This window comes from Meriones unguiculatus, chromosome 1 (genome assembly GCF_030254825.1).
Source record: "Meriones unguiculatus strain TT.TT164.6M chromosome 1, Bangor_MerUng_6.1, whole genome shotgun sequence".
Lineage (NCBI taxonomy): Eukaryota > Metazoa > Chordata > Mammalia > Rodentia > Muridae > Meriones > Meriones unguiculatus.
Genome location: NC_083349.1, coordinates 38,305,416 through 38,325,912, shown reverse-complemented (window position 1 = coordinate 38,325,912; position 20,497 = coordinate 38,305,416). Strand labels below are relative to the sequence as shown.

The following is a 20,497-nucleotide window of genomic DNA, read 5'->3' as shown; positions in this document are numbered from 1 at the left end:
ACTTATGTTTATTGCCAAAGTAAAGAAAATACATTGTCTAGTGGTAAAAGCATAGGAATGAAGGTGTCTGTTGCTTAGGTGGCTCTCCAGGGTATTTGGGTATATTTACTAGCTGTGTGATGATTTTGAGAAAGTTGCTTGAACTCTCATGGTCCTTGTGGCTCATCAGAGTGTGAGTACTCAGTACTCTAAGTACTCAGTAGATTTGTGAAAATACCCTTCTCAAACCTGACCTAGTAGTAAGCCTTCATAATGGTATTCTACTCCTTTGTCTTACTAAGGTGTTCACCATGCCCAGCTGCTACTCACTGCGTATGCTTTTCCTGGATCATCCTTCTTGGAATAGCTCTCCTTCCCTGTCACATGTATTGCCCTTACCATGCATATGATGCATGTCTTATTAGTTATTAGTGCACATAGCTTGGCTTCTTTCTCTTCTTCAAACAGAGACACAGAGACCCTCTGCCCGCGGACAGAGAGTTTAACATTTAAAAGGATAACTTATTATATATGATATGTACTGTAGAGGCAGTCCAGAGAGGTGAAAGAATGGACTCATGGACTTATTTTCATTGATTACTGGTCTATGTGAATCCACTTGTGTGTTGCGCCACTATTATGTGCTAAACACTGACAGCAGTGAGTCGAGTATGTATGCTGCATCCTAATGTCGGTCTAGAACTAAATTCAAAAGTAGGAAAATTACTTGTGCAGTGTTTTTATTTAATAAACTTACAGTGAAGTATAGCTTACATAAATAAAAGTAGAGATCAGGAAGCAGTTTAGTGTATTTTCACAAGTGAAGCCGTGTAACTTCCTAGAACCCATTTCTTCTAGTCAGCACCAGTCCCCTTTCTTAAATGTATCCATTAAGGAAGTATGAGCTAAACTTTGAGTCATAATTGGGGAATGTACAGAAACAGTGTTAGTGATGTGAACGGCATCCTGATGGATCTTCATTGATCATGTGTACATTGTAGCTTCAGATAATCCTCCTTTGGCCAGAAGAAATGAGTGTGACTTGATTTTCCAACAGTGACCAATTTGTCCCCTTTTAAATCTGGACTTTCCCACACCTTTGGAGGTGAATACATAATTGTGCTCCTAACTCTCTTGTAATTTACCTCTGTATTCAAAATCTTCTGGTAGCTATATCTTGTTTGTTCTAGTTGGAGCAGTTAGGTTTACATTGATTATTTAATATAAGAATTCAGTTGTCCTTTTGGAACAAAGTTGTGTGTGTGTGTGTGTGTGTGTGTATGTGTGTGTGTGTTTTCCCATTTGGATGGAGTCATGTTATTAACAGAAAGAACTCGTGTAGATGATGGAGCTGCTTGTGTATGTTATATGTGGTTCATCATCAGGACTCTATACTTTTATATTACTCAAACCCCATTTTGAAGGTCATTTGATTTTGTAGGTCATTTACATCATGATTCTGAAATTTTAAGCTAAGCTAGGGATTACTTTAAATACTTTATTGTTCTGTGAAGATTTGTATGTTATTAAATGCTCAGCCCTTTCTTACTAGGTGGCTGACTTGTTTGTCTTGAAGTTACTCATGTCACTGAAGTCATCAATTTGAGTAATATAATTGACACCATGGTATATACTTGTATAGTGAATGTTCAGTATACCATCATGAACCTTTATCACAAGATTCTGTAGTAATATGATCTCATGTTTCTTATAAACCAAATGACTTGTTTTTTATAAGAGTCATATGGGGTAAATTATCACAGACTTTCTGCATATTAGGGAACATTGTGCTTATTTTTATATATGAACTGTTTGGGCAGTTATTTGATCCTCATGGGGTCAGCTGTTCCCTGGGATGTTGAACAAAGTCTTGGCTTACTTTGGTTTCTCACTCTTAATTTAAGGTTTCCCTGTGGATGTGTTTAGTAAGGCTTGCTTTTCACTGTTCAGAAATTTTTTTTTACTGATATTTCTAATTCAGAATGGCTGACTGAATCCCCCCTCAAATTTCAGTGAAACGACAAAAGAAAACTGTGACATTAGGCAATTGAAAAAGATCTTCTAGCAAAGAGCATATGGAGAGGGCCACAAGGACAGTGTGTCTTCTGACCGGCAAGAACTAAGGAGGCAGAATGCTGGGAAACTGAACCTATACTTGATTGAGACTGTTTTAACAGAGGTAGTAGTTTTTGACAAAGGTTACATCATTCATAGAAAGTGAACAAGCTGCTTTTACATAGTTCAAATGTAGAGGCCTTTTCAATACATGTGCTAAACAGATAAACAAAAATAAAGTCCTGTTTTTATAATAAAAAATTAAGGAAATGTATAAGTCATAAAGTAGAGTCAATTCCTAAGCTTACAACTTTGTAATATAATTGGAAGTCAAGGGTTTTCTGGTCAGATTCCAGATAATGCAAAGACAAAGTCAGAAATACAGCTGTCTAATGCAGGAGAATGCCATGAAAGAGAAAGGCGGGGCCATGATCCTAATGGGGCCCGTGCCTGGAGGCAGCATGAATCCTGTACAAGTAAAGCTAAGCTCTAAGCTGTTTTTACCCCCTCTTTCAAAGGTGGAGATTATAAAATGTGAATTCACTTCCAGGGCAGTAGTGATTCTCAGAGCTGATTCACCCGTGCAGCACTACCCAGTCTATGGTGCCGCAGGTCATCTTTCCCACTCCCTCCAGCGTGCTCACCATGGGTGCCTTCCAAGACCTTCAACTGTTTTCAGTACAGCTGAGGACTTGAACTTTAACCTCAGTTCCTTTACAGTAGCTGCCTGTGGTTGATGGCTACTGCATTGCACAGTGCAGGTGGAGGCTTGCATACAGAGGCTGAGCAGATTACTCATCAGTACTACACATTTTAGGAAAACTCCAAATGTGAGTTGCACAGCTGATGCATTTACCTCTAATGCCCAGGTAAAGGAGCTACCCAACTTTCCACAAAAACACTTTAAGAAGGTATGTTTGATATTATCAACGAGTAAAAAAACTTCTTAAAATCCCTGAATCAGGAGTTCTGTAAAACAAACTCCTGCATGCTGGTTGTAGAAGTTTAAAGTAAACAACCTCGTAGGATAGCTGTATGACAGCCATGGACAGGACTTAAAAAATGACTACATTTGTGATTTCGGAGGTCAAGCTCATGGATTGTCTAAAACATAACCAGTAGTGAAAAGTAGTGAAAAGTGAGAGAGAACTTGAGATTTGAAGAACCCAGCTGAGCAACCAATTTGTGTAATGGAACTACAGAGGACAAGCAAGGTAAGAATAAAGTTTCTTTAAACATGGACAAAGCCCTAGACTTCAGATAAAAGGATCTGTCAAGTACTTTACGAGAATATTGTGGTGAAAAAGATATGTCATTGGGAGTGAGGTTTTGAGCTCTTGATAAAACTTCCTAACAGCTCCAAGCTACACTTCAAGGCTTCAGGTTTCTCAACATGGCCAGTGGGCCAGTGTCTGTGGGACATTATAAAGGGAGTCTTGAATTTTGAGTTGTTTGTAGTGTTGAGTTGTGACTTAGATGTCAGAGAACTACCCAGAAGTAAGGCTTTATTCCTAGAGCTTTGAATGCCAATGAGATGGTGGTTTTTGAGTCTTGAAGGCTGTGAATTAGCCTAAGTCTGTTGTCTAAACCCTCCTGAAAACCCAGTTTGAAGAAGCTAGCCCGGTTAACCTCTTATTTTAAATGCCATATTACCTTTACAAACTGTTTGCTCTTCAGATTAGTTTCATATGCATTGCTTTAGTTTTTCCAGTGGGATATTAAGCATCATCAGGGATCAGCTTGATCTCCAGTGAGGTTTTAAGCATGATCAGTCTTTGGAATCTTTGAAGTGTTATGTGCAGTGCCAGATATATACTATTTTTTTTTTTTTTACTTTTTTGAGCTGTTCCCATGAATAACAGAGATAGTTGTAGTACATGCCATCTTTAATTCTAGTCTGTGACACATTTATAGGTTGATATGTTGGGAAGAGTCCTAAATTTGGAGTTCCAGAAAGACAAACAGTCTGTTAGTGTAGCTACTGAGTCACTCTATATACAGCCCTGGATGAGTTACATTGACTCCCTAAGTTAAAATAACATTAAACAATACTGCTTTCTTCACTCCATACAGGATGATTTGAGAAGACACTGAAAAGCATTATAGTACAAACTAGAAGTACAGGAAAACTCCAGAAATAAAATGTTGTTGTACTGTAGTTTTTATAGATGATCTACATTATTCATTAATATCTACTTTTATTTCTTGGCTTTACATTTTCATTACCTCAAAAACATCTTTGTACTATTTTTCTTTTAACAATGAGAAAATGTTTTTAACTGAACATTGGTAAAGTCATGTGTGAAAATTGAGCTTTAAACCAAATGAATCACAGAATAAACCTAGTTTTTCCCACTCGGGTGACTTAACTTTTCAACACATTGTTAGTGCAAGTAGATTATTCTTGTGACATAAGTGTGATCAGAACAAGGCAATTATCTTTGAGGTTGTTGCTAGCTTCCAGGTGGTAATTGCTCATTTATTATTTCCCCCAAGTGTATGACTTGATTTATTTTGAAACATAAGTCATTTGGTCTGTGGCTTTCTTATTTGTTACTTACTTGAAAGAGTTAAATTCCCACATTCCTAATAGATGCCATTAGGAAGGAAGGGGTATTCCTAGGCCTGTCTAGCAATGGTTACTAGTTTGTCTCTTTAAAGATCACTAACTTGGGGCATACCTTACTGGTTGGACAAGATTGTGACTAAGCTTTAATGAGTGGTTATAAAAGCGAGTGCGTTGCCTCGTGACACTTGCATGTTGCTGTTTGAGTTGGGCTCTCTGCATTCCAGTTCATTTGTACAGAGGTTGGTCCAGGTTGCTGCCTGTTACTGACCATTCATTGTTTAAATCTCACAGGGGCCTGACTGTGAACATCACGGTGACTAGTTGTAAAAATCCCCCTCTTTTAGAAGAGTGCTTAATTAAGGTATTTTCTTCTCTGAATTAGAGTTTTATGTTTATGTTTATGTTCTTTAGGCAAAAAAATTACTATCTACTGCAAAGGTTGACTTAGGTTTACTCTTATTTGCAAAGCAGTTAGCATACCAGTATACCATTTAGGATCAAGTTATAATACCTTATATGTGGAAATGTGTATGCTCTGTTTCATTCTTAATATATAAAAGACCCTGAAAATGGTAGGGGGATACTTTCCACTTTTAACTTACCTCCACGCCCTAAGCTAATAGTCACTTTTTAATGAGTTTGGTCTCTGATGTTCCTGATTAATTTTGTGACCTCAAGTAAATCTCTTTATTCTCTGAGCTTCAGGTTTCTCATCTGCAAAATTAGGATAATTAGTACCTGCTCCTAACCACAGAAATGTTGTAAAAATAGCAGGAAGAATTTTTATGAAGGATTAGGCATGTGGTTGATGAATTTATGGTAACAGTCTTTTGTATTCAGTTTATTTAGTTCGCTAGTGATCTTTTGATGAAAATTAGAATGGTGGTTTAATAGTTGCTGTGGTTTTAATGTGAAGTGACTGCCATAGGCTTGTGTGTTTGAACACTCAGCCTCTGTTATTTTGGACGTTGTGGAACTTTTAGGAAATAGAGCCTAATTGGAAGAAGCAGATCAATAGGGGAGAGCCTTGAGGATTTCTAAGGTGACTCTACTAACTCTTGTATACCTTATGCTTCTTGTCTGCCAAGATGTGGGGTGAGGAGACCTAGCTGCACATTCCTGCAACCATGGAACTGCCTGTCTCCATCCTTTCCCCTCTTTGATAGTCTGTAGGTCCTCAAGCCACAAGCCAAAACAAAACCTTCCTCACTTAAGTTATTTCTTGCAGTAATTACTGGTGTAAACAACTAACATTAAGATACTTGAGCAGTATGTACCACTGTCTGGTATAAGGCAAAGAATACTTATGGTGTTGACATGTGATCCAAGCAACTTGGCTGGCTGAGTGAGGAAGATTGCACAATTAATGGTCAGCCTAGATTACAGAACGAATTCAAATCTACTCAGTGAGGTGGTGTTTGAAAATAAAAGACATAGGAGCAATTTGATAATCTTAGTATTGGAACACTACTTTTTTCAGTAGGGAAAAATTATAGCTTAGCTCTCCAGTCAAATGGTAGAGATTGAAATGGATTTTCAAATATTATGCGACTGTAGAGTGTCTGTAAGAGACTAACCTGTGATTCAAAGTCATATATAGATTCAGAGTTAAAGGATGGAAATAATAGTTCATGCAAATATTAACCGAAAGGGAGCAGGAATCATTTGCAAATGTCAGAAAAAATAGACTTCAAATTAAAAAAAATTACAAGAGACAAAAGACATTGTATTAAAAATTAATATGGAAAGATATAATTAAAACCTTTCATGTATGTAATAACAGACCACCAAAACCGTATGAAGCAAAAGTCTAGAGACTTGATGGGGGAAGTAGCTCAGTGACAGGTGAAGTCCTTGGTGAAGAGCTTGAATAATGGATCGGACTAGACAGAACATAAGCAGGAACAGAGGACTGAAAACCACAGTCAGCCTGTTGTAAGGAACACTGCCCAACAGCAACAAAGTACACCTTCTCGAGTCTCAACACAATGGATTTTAGATGAGAAAAATCATACTGCTCAGTGGAATTTCTGTACTGAAATTAGAACTCAGTAATAGAAGAATTGAAGTCAGAAAAAAACTTAAAAAATCATAATTTATAGAAACTAAACATAGTGTGTATCAAGTATATCAATGAAATCACATGGAAAATGGTAAAACATTTATATGAAAATGAAAGCAACATAACATTACATGGATACACTGAAGCATCACTCTGCAGAAAACAAATATAAAAAATCAGAAGCATCCTATGTTAGCAGGTCAACTGGAAAGAACCAAGGAAAACAGAAACCACACCAAAAGGAAGGAAATATATTAGAACAAAGATAAATAAAATGAATATTAAAAAAAGACAGAAAAAAATCAATGGATCCAAAAGAATTATAAGGTATATTTATGTGTTTAGCGGCACATACACACATGTATGTAACCACAATTAATGAAAAAAGAGACTATGATTTTGAAAAAGAACAAGGAGGTGTGTATGAGGGTTTGGAGAGAGAAAATGGATGGGGAAATGATATAGTTATTATAATCTCAAAAAATAAAAGAAAGTTTTTTAATATAAACAAAATTGGCAAACTTTTACCTAGGTGAACTAACAACAAGGCTCAAATAACCAAAAATGAAAATTGAAAAATTCATATCAATTCTACCCAATTAAAAACAATTATAAAAGATACTTTCAACAATTTGCTGCCAACAAATTGAATAATCTGCTTGAAATGGGATCTTAGAAGTACAGAACCTAGACTGAATCTTAAAGGAGTGGAATCCTGAATCAATTTATAATAACAAAAATCCCCAATGAAGAAGCACCCTAAACCTGATGCCTTCACTGGGATAGTCCAGCAGGCATTTAAAGGAAAACTCACTGACCTCCCCAAGACTACAGGAGGTAAGTTCTAACTCTTTCTGTGATGGCATTCCCCTGATTCCAAGCCAACTGAAGACACTACAAGAAAAACACAGACCAGTCTCACTGTAGTCTTTTGGATAGGAATGGCCCCATTGGCACATATGTTTGATTGCTTGATCCCTAGTTGGAGGGAACTGTTTAGGAAGGATAAAGAGGTATGCCACTGGGAGTGGGGCGTAAGGTTTCAAACGATCATGCAAACCCATTCTCGCTCCCTACTACAATTTGTAGATCAGATGTGAACTCTCAGTTACTTCTTCAGCCTCATACATGCCTGCCTGCTACCACTCCCTGCATTGATGATTATGGACTAACGCACTGAAATTTTAAGCAAGCTTACATTTAAAAGCTTCCTTTTGTAAATTATCTGGTCATGTGTTTCATCACAGCAATAAAACACTTAAGATATTGCTGGAGTCTGAAGTGTCCTGCCCTAGGCTGTGTTAAAGTCTAGGCCTCTAACTGTTGGTATTTTTTAATGAGTAAATTTTAGGAGGTGGAGTAGGTCACTCGTAGATGTGACTTTGAAAGTTTTACCATCATTTGTCTTTACTCATCTCTATAAAGTACATATCCTCTACCACATGATACTGCCTCACCAAGGAAACAGAATCAACATAGCTCAGGACTGTGGACTAAGCTGAGTCCTTCCCACTTTCAGTGGTTATTACCAGCACTTGGTAATGTGACAGCTGTTATAAGCACTAAGGTAAAATTTCCCTAGGCAAAAGAAAATGATAGCAAATTCAACTCAACAGGAAAGAAGAAGAATTAGACAGGCCAAAGTGATAGCTCAGTGGTTAAGAGCTGATCTTGCAGAGAGTGCAAGTTCAGTTCTCAGCACCCATATTGTATGGCTCACAGTTCCAGCTACAGGGCATCTGACACCCTCTTTTGGCCTCTGTGGATAACCTGAAGCCCTATAGCATACATTCATATAGGCACATATACATACACATACACATAAAAATAAATAATAAAGGATTAAACATCAGAGTCCAGTGGGATTCATTCCTAACACATAAGGATAATTCAGCACTTTTAAGGTACTATATGAACAGAGTAAACAAAAGAAAAATTAATATGATCATTGGAACTAAGTTGTAAAAAGTTGACAAAATAATAAAAACACTAAACAACTGGGTATAGAAAGGCTATCTCAAAAATTTTAAAAAGCCACTAATAAAATTCTACAGAGTGCATCATACTCAGCTCTGAAAGTATAAAAGGTCTTCTTTATTTTGCTTTTTTTTTTTTCTTTTTTACTTGCTTGCTTGCTCTGAGTTGATGAGACAAAGTCTGTCTGTGTGACTGAGGCTGAGCTTGAACTTAAAATTTTCCTGTCTTAGCTTTCCAAGTGGTGGTATTATAGATCTGCACCAACACACCCAGCCTAAACATGGCTCTTGAAAGTGTTCTTGCTCGTCTGCTTTTGTTAATTATTACTAGATCTTGAAGCCAGGACAGTTATGTAAGAAAAGGGACATAAAATGCACACAAATTTAAAAAAGGTAAAATTAACTCTATTAATAGCTATTATGACCTTAGATGTCAAAAATTCCCGACTCCATCAGTTAAAATGAGTAAACGCATTCAGCACAATAACAGGAAACAAGTCCATATATTAACATGTCTGTCAACTAAAACTGAGTACTCTGAAAAGGGAATTAAATAATTAGTTTATAATAGTTGGTGAAAAATGAAAACAGAATTGGCTAAAGATATAAATTGACAGTGAAAACTGTGAGCCATTGCTGATTTAAAAGTAATAGAAGGCATTAGATAAATGAAAAATACCTCATGTTCATGGATTGAAAGATATAATATTAAGATATCAGTGCTACTAAAGTTATCTACAAATTCAGTTCAATCCAATTTTGAGCTCCAGGCACTTTTATGCAGAAGTCATACAAAGTCTTATCTCACACAAAATCTCAAGGATTCCAAATAACCAAAGGAATCTTGAAAAAGAACGAAGAGGGAGAACTGCATTTCATAATTTCAATAATTATGGCAAAGTTAATGAAATAGTATGCCATTAGCATAAAGATGTGTATACGGGCAGTGATACAAAATAGCATATAAAAAGTTAGAAGCAGAGTTATTGAATCTCTTCAAACTCTGCTTCTGATATATGCCCCCAAAAATTGAAAGCTGATTGTTTATAGCAGATTGCTTATGACAGCTAGAAGTGGGAAGCAGTCAAAAACACCTATAGAGCTATGACTGTATAAGCAAAGTATATTACATACATGTAGGGGAACATTATTACCATTTTCCTCAATTTTTAAAAAATTCTTCTCTTATATATTATATCCCACTGAAGTTTCCCCTTCTTTCCCTCCCCTCATATTATAAACATCTTTAAGGATGAAACATTTTGAGGTACTCTGCATCTGTGACCCATGATGATACTGCTAAGTGAAATAAGCTAGTTACAAAATGCTAAAAGCTCTGTATTATGAACTCAGTGGCTGGCTCTTTGATCACCTCACCCTGAGCACGGGAGGGTGCTGGGAGCAGCCTTACCAGGCCACAGAGGAAGATAATGCAGCCAGTCCTGATGAGACCTGATAGGCTAGGGTCAGATTGAAGGGGAGGAGGACTGGGGAAGGGGTATGGGAGGAGAAGAGGAAGGGAAGGCAGGATTGGGAGGGGATGAGGGAGAGGACTACAGCTGGGATAAAAAGTGAATAAATTGTAATAAATTAAAAAAATTTAAAAAAGTGGGGCACTCATCCATTGATAGCATTCTTCATTTGTTAGTCGTTTTCCCAAAGGTACTAGTTCTAGGATGTTTAAATAGGCTCTAGCTACAGACTTAGAATAACCCTGAAAGTTCCATTATGGGTGATCAAGTAATATAAAGGTGCCAGGGCTTAAGGAATGAGTTCTTAACCTGGAAAATATCCATATAATATGCAGATGAAATTAGTTGGGATGAATAGAAAGAGTGGAAGGGACACATGTGTGCATCAAGGATTAAATGAGATAATATATGCTTAATCTCAAAGGACAGTCTGAAACTCTATAAATGCTATTATCCCTATCATACTTTTCATCTCATTAGTTTCTCCCCTTACCTCTGCTTTTAGACAACATCTTATTTATTGATTGATTTTAGGGTAGTATTCATAATGTCTTGATCACTCTATCAATGCAAATGTATGGCTCATATTCTTGGTTTCCTGCTTAGTAAACATAATTTAAGGTACTGAGGGTGTCAACAGTAAGAATAATCCAATGACAACTGATTTCTAGAACAGCAATAATTAAGCTTGTGATTTATATGTATGTCCAATATTGTTGACAAAAACCGTAGTAAAACACTGTACTATCAAAAAAAAAAAGCTCTGAATTTCCATTTGTATGAGGCACTTAAAGTAATAAAACTAGACAGAAGGAATTTTGATGGGCTTGAGACAAGAGATTGATAGTCATTGTTTAGTAACTTTACTTGCAGGACAGAATTCTAGAGATGTGTGACATTATCGAAACAGGTATTTAACATTCTAAATATGAAAGATACTGTATAATGAAAACAGATAACTGTTGTAATTGATTTTTCCTCCAAGCCCTCCTCGACTTCTGTCTTTTGGGTTTGTTCACTTGCATTGCTTTGCTTTGTTGTTTTAAAGTGATTAGGAACAAATTCAGAGCCTTGCATTTGTTAAGTGTCACGACCATGCTTTGTCAGAGACGCAGATGAACGTGCTTTGCATTTTTCTTAGGTCAATTTATTGAATAGCAATAAATTCACAGGGTATGGCAGCAATTTGGCAGATATTTTTGCTTTCTTAGAATCCATTCAAGGAGTAAAAAGTGACCTGGAATTTGTTTACAGGAGCCAAGGACTTTTTAAAGATGATATGTGGGACAGAGAAAGAACAGATTTGATTGATAAGACAGTGACTGCTTTTGAATGTGTGGATTGGAGGCAGCAAGGTTTCTGCTATCTCCTGTGCGGCTGGCCACATCAAATTATCGCATTAGTTAGAGCTGAAGTCTCATTGCTAATGCTGAAGTTATGCATTCAGTTGACCTTGAGTAAATAGTCAGAGAGCAAAGGATGACTGCACAGGCACCTGCCCTGAGAAGGAGGAAGCTGATGACTAACCAGGAAGTCGCAGCCAGGGATGCTGAATGGACCCGGTGGGTTGAAGATACTCCCTTTCCTCTTGGATGCACCTTACTTTCAAGAAAGACAAACCATCCCCAGGTGGAACTGTGGACACTTTCAGCATTTACAGTGAAATGTGATAGAGAAAAGGTTTGTGTCTGTGAACCCAGAACTTCAACTCTGTTTCTGTTCAGAGCAATTTTTCTTGGATTATTTTCTTGCTGGAAATGTCCTGAAGTCAGTAGTGAAGGCAGCTTTCCAACTGAAAACACATTATCTTAAAACACTGAGTAACCCTGTTCTCACCATTTTAAGGTAGATTTTCCTAGAGGTAATATTTTGTGTTCTTGGAGTTTTATTTAGTGTCGCATTGTACATTCTTTAGTTAAAATATTTTTCTGTCTGGAATGTTGCACTATGGTAGAGTGCTTACCGAACATTCTCAAGGCCCTAGGTTTGACCCCTGTCACGGAAGGAGACAGGTATTTTCTTCTATTTGCTGCATGCTCTTGTAAATAGGATCAGAGTGGAAAGAATCAAAGTCTTTCTACTGGAGTTTCCTTTTCAAGCTCTCACTAGTCTTTTAAAGTTTCGGTATTTTAAGAGTGCAATGCTTGGGCCTGGTGAGGTGGTTCTGTGGTTAAGAGTTCTTGCTGTTCTTCCCAGGACCCAGGTTTGGTTCTAAAGCACCCATGATGCATAACTCACAGCTACCTGTAACTCCAGCTTCAGATCACCCACTTGCATGTGTCATGGATACACGCACACATACACACACACACACACAGATAAAAGTAGAAAATAATTTGGAAAAAAAAGTGAAATAGTTGTCGAATGCTCTTCTTTACCAATGAGTGAATAGAGCTGGGATGGTTACTGTTTGGGCAAGACCCTGCCTTAGCTCCCCAGCACCAGGGAAAGAAAAGGTGAGTTGAAGCTGTAGAAGGTATCCCCTACTGCAAGAAAGACATAGCAGCACATTTTCCCTCCTGCAGGCTGCTGTGGTGCCATTTAAGTGAGTGTTTACATGTAGTTCGTCAGTCAAAATCCAAGATGTGTGCTTGGCTACGGAAATAAACCAGTGTATGCACAGGCCCTCTCTGTTTAATTGCAACTAACAATAGATCTGCCAACTTAGAGAATAGTCCCTTGTTTGTAATGGCCAAACTCATTTTATATTCAGTTTCCTGGTGAAAATGTGATTGTTTATTTTTGCAGATGACGTTGAGCAAACAAGGGAAGTGGCAGGGACGAACCAACATTCTTTCCTGGCTCCTAGGAAGGTTTAGGTTCTAGTTCACCCACTTCGAGGAGCATTCTGCGGAAAGTATATTTTGCTTCTCTCCTATTGGTGTTTTAGACTTGTAATAAGTTTACAGTGAATGAAAGATGGACTTTGGGGAAACTGTTATTCTAATCTCACAATAGAGTTGTGTTTCACTTTATGCGTTGGATATCTTTAACTAAAATGATGCATATTAAAACCAAACATAGGGTGCTCGGGAGATGGCTCAGAGGTTAAGAGCACTGTCGGCTCTTCCAAAGGTCCTGAGTTCAATTCCCAGCAACCATATGGTGGCTCACAACCATCTATAATGAGATCTAGTGCCCACTTCTAGTGTGCAGGCATACATGTAGTCAGAACACTGTATACATAGTAAATAAGTAAATCTTTTTTTAAAACCCAAACATATTTGGTACTTACAGGCAAATTGGGTATTTTAGAATACTAGGCTGTTTTTTTAACTATTTAAATACTTAGACTACTGGGCTTTTTTTAATATGAAAAATTGTTTGTTGCTTATCTCTAATTAGCAGTGCTGCAAAAATAAGAGTTTCAAAATGTTAATAACTAATCTCTAAATAGTAATGTTGCAAAATAATATTTTCTTAAAATGTAAAGTAGTAATGAGTTGATTTTACATTTCTCTGTTGATATTTCCTTAGTAGAACTCACTTGAGAAATATTTCTGGGTTAATTTTATTACTAACTCATTTTCTGGAATAGTAAAACTCAGTAACTTATCCAGATAATCCTGAGAGTAGCAGTCACGTTTCTTATTATCAGATTAAAATTATGACGTGGTGGCACTCTTACTGTAATCCCAGTATCTGGGAGAACGAGGCAGGAAAATCACAAGACCACTGGGTTCCATAGTGAGTCCCAGGCAAGTCTGGGCTGCATATACATAGCAGAACCCTGTCTCAAGCAAAGTGAAAAAAACAGAGGTTCAAGGCTAAGAGAAATAAAAACATGTCCAAATAAAACCTTATACGTAGGTGTCTGTTAAAACCCAAACACCACAAAATTCCAGGTGTCCTTCAGTGATGAGTAAACTGCAGTACAGCAGGATACCACTGTCACCAGGAGAGCCAAGTAAGCCCCTCAGGTGGCTGCACCCTTCCTCTGCTATATCTGGAAAATCACAGGTTAGCAATTAAAGGTAGTGTTCCTGGGGAGGATGGAATGTTAAATTACAATGTGAAGAAGACAAACTCTTAAGTGTGGGATATTTCGCTGTATTCCAAAACATACTGTTTCATCTTGGCCTGTGTAGGGAAGGCAGGTCTGAAAGGCTGGGAGCAATATAGGTTGTCTACAGTCACAGTGTTAGGGAGCTGTTTTTCATGATTTTTAGTATAGTAACAACATATGGTGTTTCTTGGGTATGATGAAATGCTTTCCTGTCTGTAACTGAAGTGTGTGCACATGTGAGAAGGGAAAGGACAAACGCTCTGTGATTGTCTTTAAATATTGTGCCCATGCACATATATATGTATTCACATATGTATACACATATGTATCTGTGTGTGTGTGTCATTTATTTTTGAGATAAAGTCACAGTTTCTAGTCTTAACTGGTCTTATACTCATGGCAACTTTTGTGCCTCAGTGTCCCAAGTCTTAGATCACAGACATGAGCCACCACACCAGATAGTTTTGTTTTAACTTTTGTGCAGATTTGACATTTTTCATGATAGGAGGGCCTAGGTGATGATGATAGATTACTTCAAAATGGTCTTGTGATGTACAGGTCCTTCCTACAGACTATGACCATCAAGGATCTGCATCTTTAGAGCCTTTGGTATTAGAGCCTTTTTGAGTGTGTCTGTCTGAGCAGTGTAACTCAGGTTTACAGTGAACCCTGGGAGAGAACACATTTCTCTGAAATGCTTTGTATGGTAGGAAGCTTTGAAGCTTCGCTTACTGTATCACACTATATAATCTTTTGGGGGAAGATAACTGGGTTTCAGCAACAAGAATAGGCATGCTGCTTCTGAGAAACTGGACTTGCCTTGTTACCGACAGCAAGTTCCACTTCAGCACCTGCTGGGACACTGGCTCTCAGCTGTGGCCCATCTCCAGCAGCTCCCCTCCAGCTGTGCTCCTGGCACTGGGCTTCTCCCTGCTTTCTGTATCTTGGCCTCATTCTGATTCCTCCCAGTGTTTGGTTTTCTTTTGTTGTTGTTGTTTTGTTTTTGGTATTGACTGTATTTATTTTGTGAGAGACTTCATGTTTTATGGTGACCTATCTGAATTAAAGGGGTTTAAAATGATGGAGAAGAAGTGAAGTTCAGTGGCTTCACATGTACAAAAAAAGTAGCTCATAGGTACTAGCTAGCGAATAGTTCCACCTTCTAATTATTATGGAAGTCCTTGTGAGGTGTTTCTCCTGTAGTCAGAATTTGGATACAAGAATGTTTTTAAAAGTTAAGGATTGGGAATTGGGAGGCCAAGACTGAGCTACCAGTGCAAATCCTTGCATGGACTTGGGCCTGACCAGGGTAGCAAGGGAACAACAAACAGAGAGACAGATGGACAAACAGAAAGAATGCTGAGATGGGCTAGTCTGGGCTCTCTGCTGGAGAAGTACCCTGGGAGCTCAGTGTGTTTATTATATAGAGTTGAACCAAGGAGTCAGGGTTTGTGGTATACAGCTGGATCAAGGAGACAAGGCTTAGCTAAAAACTCTGTAGGAGCAGTTTCTGCAGGGGAGTAGTCTCAGGCTATAAACATGAAGGACATGGGGGGGTGCATATGGCTAACATTTTCCCCAAAGAGTCAGCATCTCCACTTGGACCAGAGGAAGGCTTTTTCATGGGTCATCCTCACCCAGGGAGAAGGCCCTGCCATTCCTCAATGGGCCTGAGGCCATGCCCATGTGAATAACACACATTCACTCAGTATTCTGTTCCCTGTGTACCAGAGCAAGAATGTTTTCTCTCTGTGTCTTAGTTATTGTTTTATTACTTTGAACAGACAACATGGCCACAGCAACTCTTATAAAGGAAAACATTTAACTGGGGCTGGCTTATAGTTTCAGAGGTGTAGTCCATTATGGCAAGAAGCATGGCAGCATGCAGGCAGACATGGTGCTGGAGAAGGAGCTGAGAGTTCTACATCTTGATCTGCAGGCAGGAGAAGGAGATTGTGCCACACTGGGTATAGTTTGAGCATAGGAGACCTCAGAGTCTTACCCCCACGGTGACACACTTCCTCCAATAAGGGCACACCTACTACAACAAGATCTCACCTCCTAATAGTGCCATACCCTATGGGCCAAGCATTCAAACACATGAGTGTGTGCCATTCCTATTCAAACCTCTCTCATATACACACACACCCAAAGAGAGAGAGAGCTTTAATTAACTTTATAAAAGTTCCTTTTTCCAGAGAACAGTAATGTAGGTTGTAGGTGTCTCAGAGTAAAACTCCACCTATAGCAAGATTGTAGAGTAAAGAGCCAGGCCCATCTGTGGTGATCCCTGTTGGTAGTAATTGTAGTAGACATTTTCCTTTAAGAGGTTTTTTGTTTTGTTTTTTTTTTTTCCAATTAAGAGAAATGAAATATACCGTCTACATTTGTTTAGGATTCAGCATGGCTGAAAGAATTACTTCATACCAAAAAATCCTAAAGAAAAAAAAAATTATGGTTGTTTTAAATTCCTTTCCTCTCCCAAATGATTTCTTTCTGTGAAGTGATACTTTGTAGCTTATGAAATGCTTATCTGCCTGTTGATGCATGTTAGAGTTAGTTTGCTCTTGCTACCTTCCAAGGACTTTAAATTCTTACCTAGTTCCTATTTGTGATTGTGCTATTCTATTATGGAAGATTTGTTGTATGGCAATAGAATCTTCAGAGCTGGGATAATAACACTGTAACTTATGCTAGTATGGACTGATAAACAAAGGCATTCTTAAAACTTTATCTCTGTGTTCCAATAGGAGTGTCTTTTGATGTGTTAAATTTATTCTGACTTTTAAGAAGTATTTATTTCATTTTTCTGTAACTGATTTTCTAACTAATTCCTAAGTATGTGGGATTTTCCTCCTTTAACACTCTGGAAGTTGTGTATGCTGGGGTATACCTGTGTTGCCTATACTTAGGACATTGAGGCAGGAATATTACCGTGAGTTTAAGGCCAACCTGGGCTACACACTAAGTTCCAGAGTAGCCAAAACTACTATATAGCAAGACTCTTGTCTCAAAACAGAAAACCAGACAAAAGATTGGAAAGCAGCCTGTTGAACTGGTTGAACTTTTTTTATAAAGCAAGTTTAATTTGTATTTGCACAGTAGTCTGTGACCTGCCTTCAGGGGTATTCTAAAATGAATTGCCAAAGGAGCTTTAGCTGTGTGTGAGGCAAGAGATTGCCATCTCCTTTACCCAACATAGAACAATTCCTGAAAGGAGGATCTGGCTGTCTTTGCTCACCTCTCTGGAATTGCCCCTTTTTCTGTATGTATGTTTTTTTTTAAGTGAACATACTCTTTGTTGTCATCCTCACTCATTTCTTAATATATAAAAATCAAATTGATTTTGTAGCAGTTCCATTTGTTGATATGAACCTGAATAAGATTACCATTTATATTGCCTGGCTGATCACTCACAGAACAAGTTACAACAAAGACCTGTTTTGTTCTGCAGTTGTTCCACCCTAAGGAAACCAGTTTCCAAACTATGCAGGGCTTTATAAATCAGGATAAACTGGTCAGAAATTGCATAGAGAAACAAACAAGAAACCAACTAATGCTTCCTGGTTGGCAAACAGTACATGTTAATGTACTACAATTGCAGGTAATGAAATTTCCTGCATTCTAAGAATACTTGATAGTTAGAAGAAAGTTTGTTTCACGTTGTATCTTTGGTTCCAAGACATTAACTTGTAACTGTTAAATGACACAAATACAAGTTTCGAGATATTCCAGGCAACAGATAATGGAAGACAGTTGATGGATTATGACTTTGAAGTCTGTGTTACTTAGCCATCCTTGTATGTGGCGACAAAATGCCAAGGAGCAAAGGAAGAGGAGTTGGTGCAGGCATGGAGCTCCTCTCTCGGTAGTGAAGCATAGTGACAATGAACACAGAGGCTGAACTTGCTTTACCTGGGACTAGCTAAATCAGAGAAGAAGGAGTAAACCCATATGTAATTCATAAGTAACAGAATATATTCTTTACCAGAGTTCAGCTGAGACGTGGGTATTCAAAGCATAATTTATGGATGTTAAAAATGCCCTTGAAATATATCCTCTTAGAATAAATGTTTTGTTGGAGTGTCTCACCCTCGTCAGCTTTTACACCTAGCAGGGGCCTTTTCAGTTGTTTGCCTCAGTTGACCTAGTCTAATATCTGGACCTAGTCTAATATTGTGTTTTTAAGTCATTATCAAATGGCCATCAAAAGAAATTGTGTCTCTTGTAATGTGCTTTTCTCCCTCCCTGGAGAAATTTTTAAAAGGAGACAAAAGAAGCAAAAGTAAATAAATAAACTTAAGATGTTCTTTACAGTGGACAAAGACCAACCTTCTTCTTTTGTCAAAAGAAGTTATAGGATTCTCAGAACTCTTTGAACTCTTGCCTATCTACACAAATACATTTTGAGAATAAAATTGTAAATGTTTTCTTCCTGTGAAGAAGGGACTTCACTAGCTGTCCATGTGAACATTCATGTTTACATTCATGATACATTCTCATGAAACCAAGTGACCTGGAGGAGTTTTGTCTGTTTGAGGCTGGGCCTCCAAGGAACTTTTGTAAAACAGTTTTCCTTACATGAGAACATAAAAAGAAATGAAGTGCCCTTGGCTTCCTGCTTGCTTCTTGGTAGTACATCTTAACTTTCAGTTACTGCTACCACAAATAAACTGATAATGCCATTTTTTCATTTTAATTCAGTTGTTGGTAGAATTTGAATTGTTGAAATAATAATCTTGTGTTTCTTTTTTTTAATTACATTTTTATTTAGGTCTAATTTAAAAATAGTAAAATCCATGTGTCTTAATTGTCCAACATTAGACTTGATTTAATACATCAGGGCCAATGAGGAAGGCTTTCTCAGAGTCACCTTGGAAACTCACTAACATGTTGGCAGGTTAGAAATTACTGCCTTTATAAAGAACCAAATTAAGTAATGTATATAAAACACATACTGTGTTGTAGAATCTTAGATGAAAGTTAACTTATTGCACTTAACTTTTAAATCAATTGTTTTTATTTATTTTGCATGATGTGTGTGGTTGTGTGTTCTGTAGCATGCACTTGGAAATCAGAAGACAACTTTCAGGAATTGGTTCTTTCCTTCCACCATGTAGTTCTGGGTTTAAACTCAGGTTCCTCAGGCTTGGTGGCAAGCACCTCTACCTGCTGAGCCATCTTGCCCACCCAAGATTATTTTGAAGACATTCCCATGAACCTTTTAATGGGGTTTACCATATTGGCTTCAGGATGAGATTCTTTATTTATTTATTTTTGTTTTTAGAAAATTAATGCAAAGCTTCATGATGGTGTTTGTCAGCGCTGCAAAGAAGTTCTTGAATGGCGGGTAAAATACAGCAAATATAAACCACTGTCAAAGCCTAAGAAATGGTGAGTTAAGTTCCTTCAATTTCTTCCCCGTAATGTATGTATTGTGATGTCCTAGTCCATTGTGTGTCTCTCACAGCTGTGTCTATATAAGCATGAAGGAAAATTAAAAAAAGAAGTCATCTTCACTACTGTAGAATTGCATCTTGCTTGCTGAATCTCCATTTATGAAAGCAGACAGATGAAAAAGTAAATTTATCATTTTTTGACCCATAATTTTGTTCCATTTTTAGAGAAATTTTTTTCTAAAGGTAAGTCAGGAAGACTGGAGAAAGCCTACTTATTGCAAAATCCTATTTTCCACTGAGTAAGTAGCAATACTTACTGTAGATTGTGTTATGGATTTTTTTTTTTTGAGACGATATGTGTTTATGTGACCTAGAACAGCATCCAACTAATGACCCTCCCATCTCAGCCTCCAATATGCTGGGATTATTGGCATATGGCACCATACACAGATATTATACCAGATCTTAAAAGGGGTCTGACCTCCTAATTCAAACTGTAAAGATTACTAAAGTGACCTGGTTGACCATCATGTGTGAATCCCTGGCTTATAATTTACAGTTGCACTCATTTGGAGACTTGAGTCAGAATGAAACGATACCCAGCTTAGTATCTTACCTGTCTGCCTCTAACCTTTCCAATTCTGAGACACTTCTGTATCAGATTTATATGCAGCCTTTATTTCAGCTGAGTAAGGACAATTGGAAAAAAATAGCTATATCAGTGATCACAGCTATTTAATATTATGTTTTAATTTGGTATTCTGTATAGTAGTTATTTAACCCAGTCATTGTTGCTTTATGTATGTGTTATATAGCTATTTAGTAGTTACATCTTTCCTGAACATATTTTTTTTCCCAGTTGATATGTGTCTACCAATCTAATCTAACCATTGAATAAGTTAACATGCAAAGTAACAGGTCTCATTATGAAGTTTGCAATATTTACGGCTTTATATGTTACTCTACTACAGTGCCTTTA

General features: G+C 37.6%; 1 protein-coding gene across 2 annotated transcripts in view; it reads left to right on the top strand.

The window, feature by feature from the left end:
• The window catches only part of C1H9orf85 (chromosome 1 C9orf85 homolog), a 51,656-nt gene that overhangs the window by 9,561 nt on the left and 21,598 nt on the right, over positions 1-20,497 (top strand). For both annotated transcript variants that reach the window (XM_021658963.2, XM_060387417.1), the window contains exon 2: positions 19,407-19,513. In XM_021658963.2, coding sequence (XP_021514638.2) covers positions 19,407-19,513 — 107 coding nt within the window. The remainder of the gene's footprint in view (positions 1-19,406; positions 19,514-20,497) is intronic.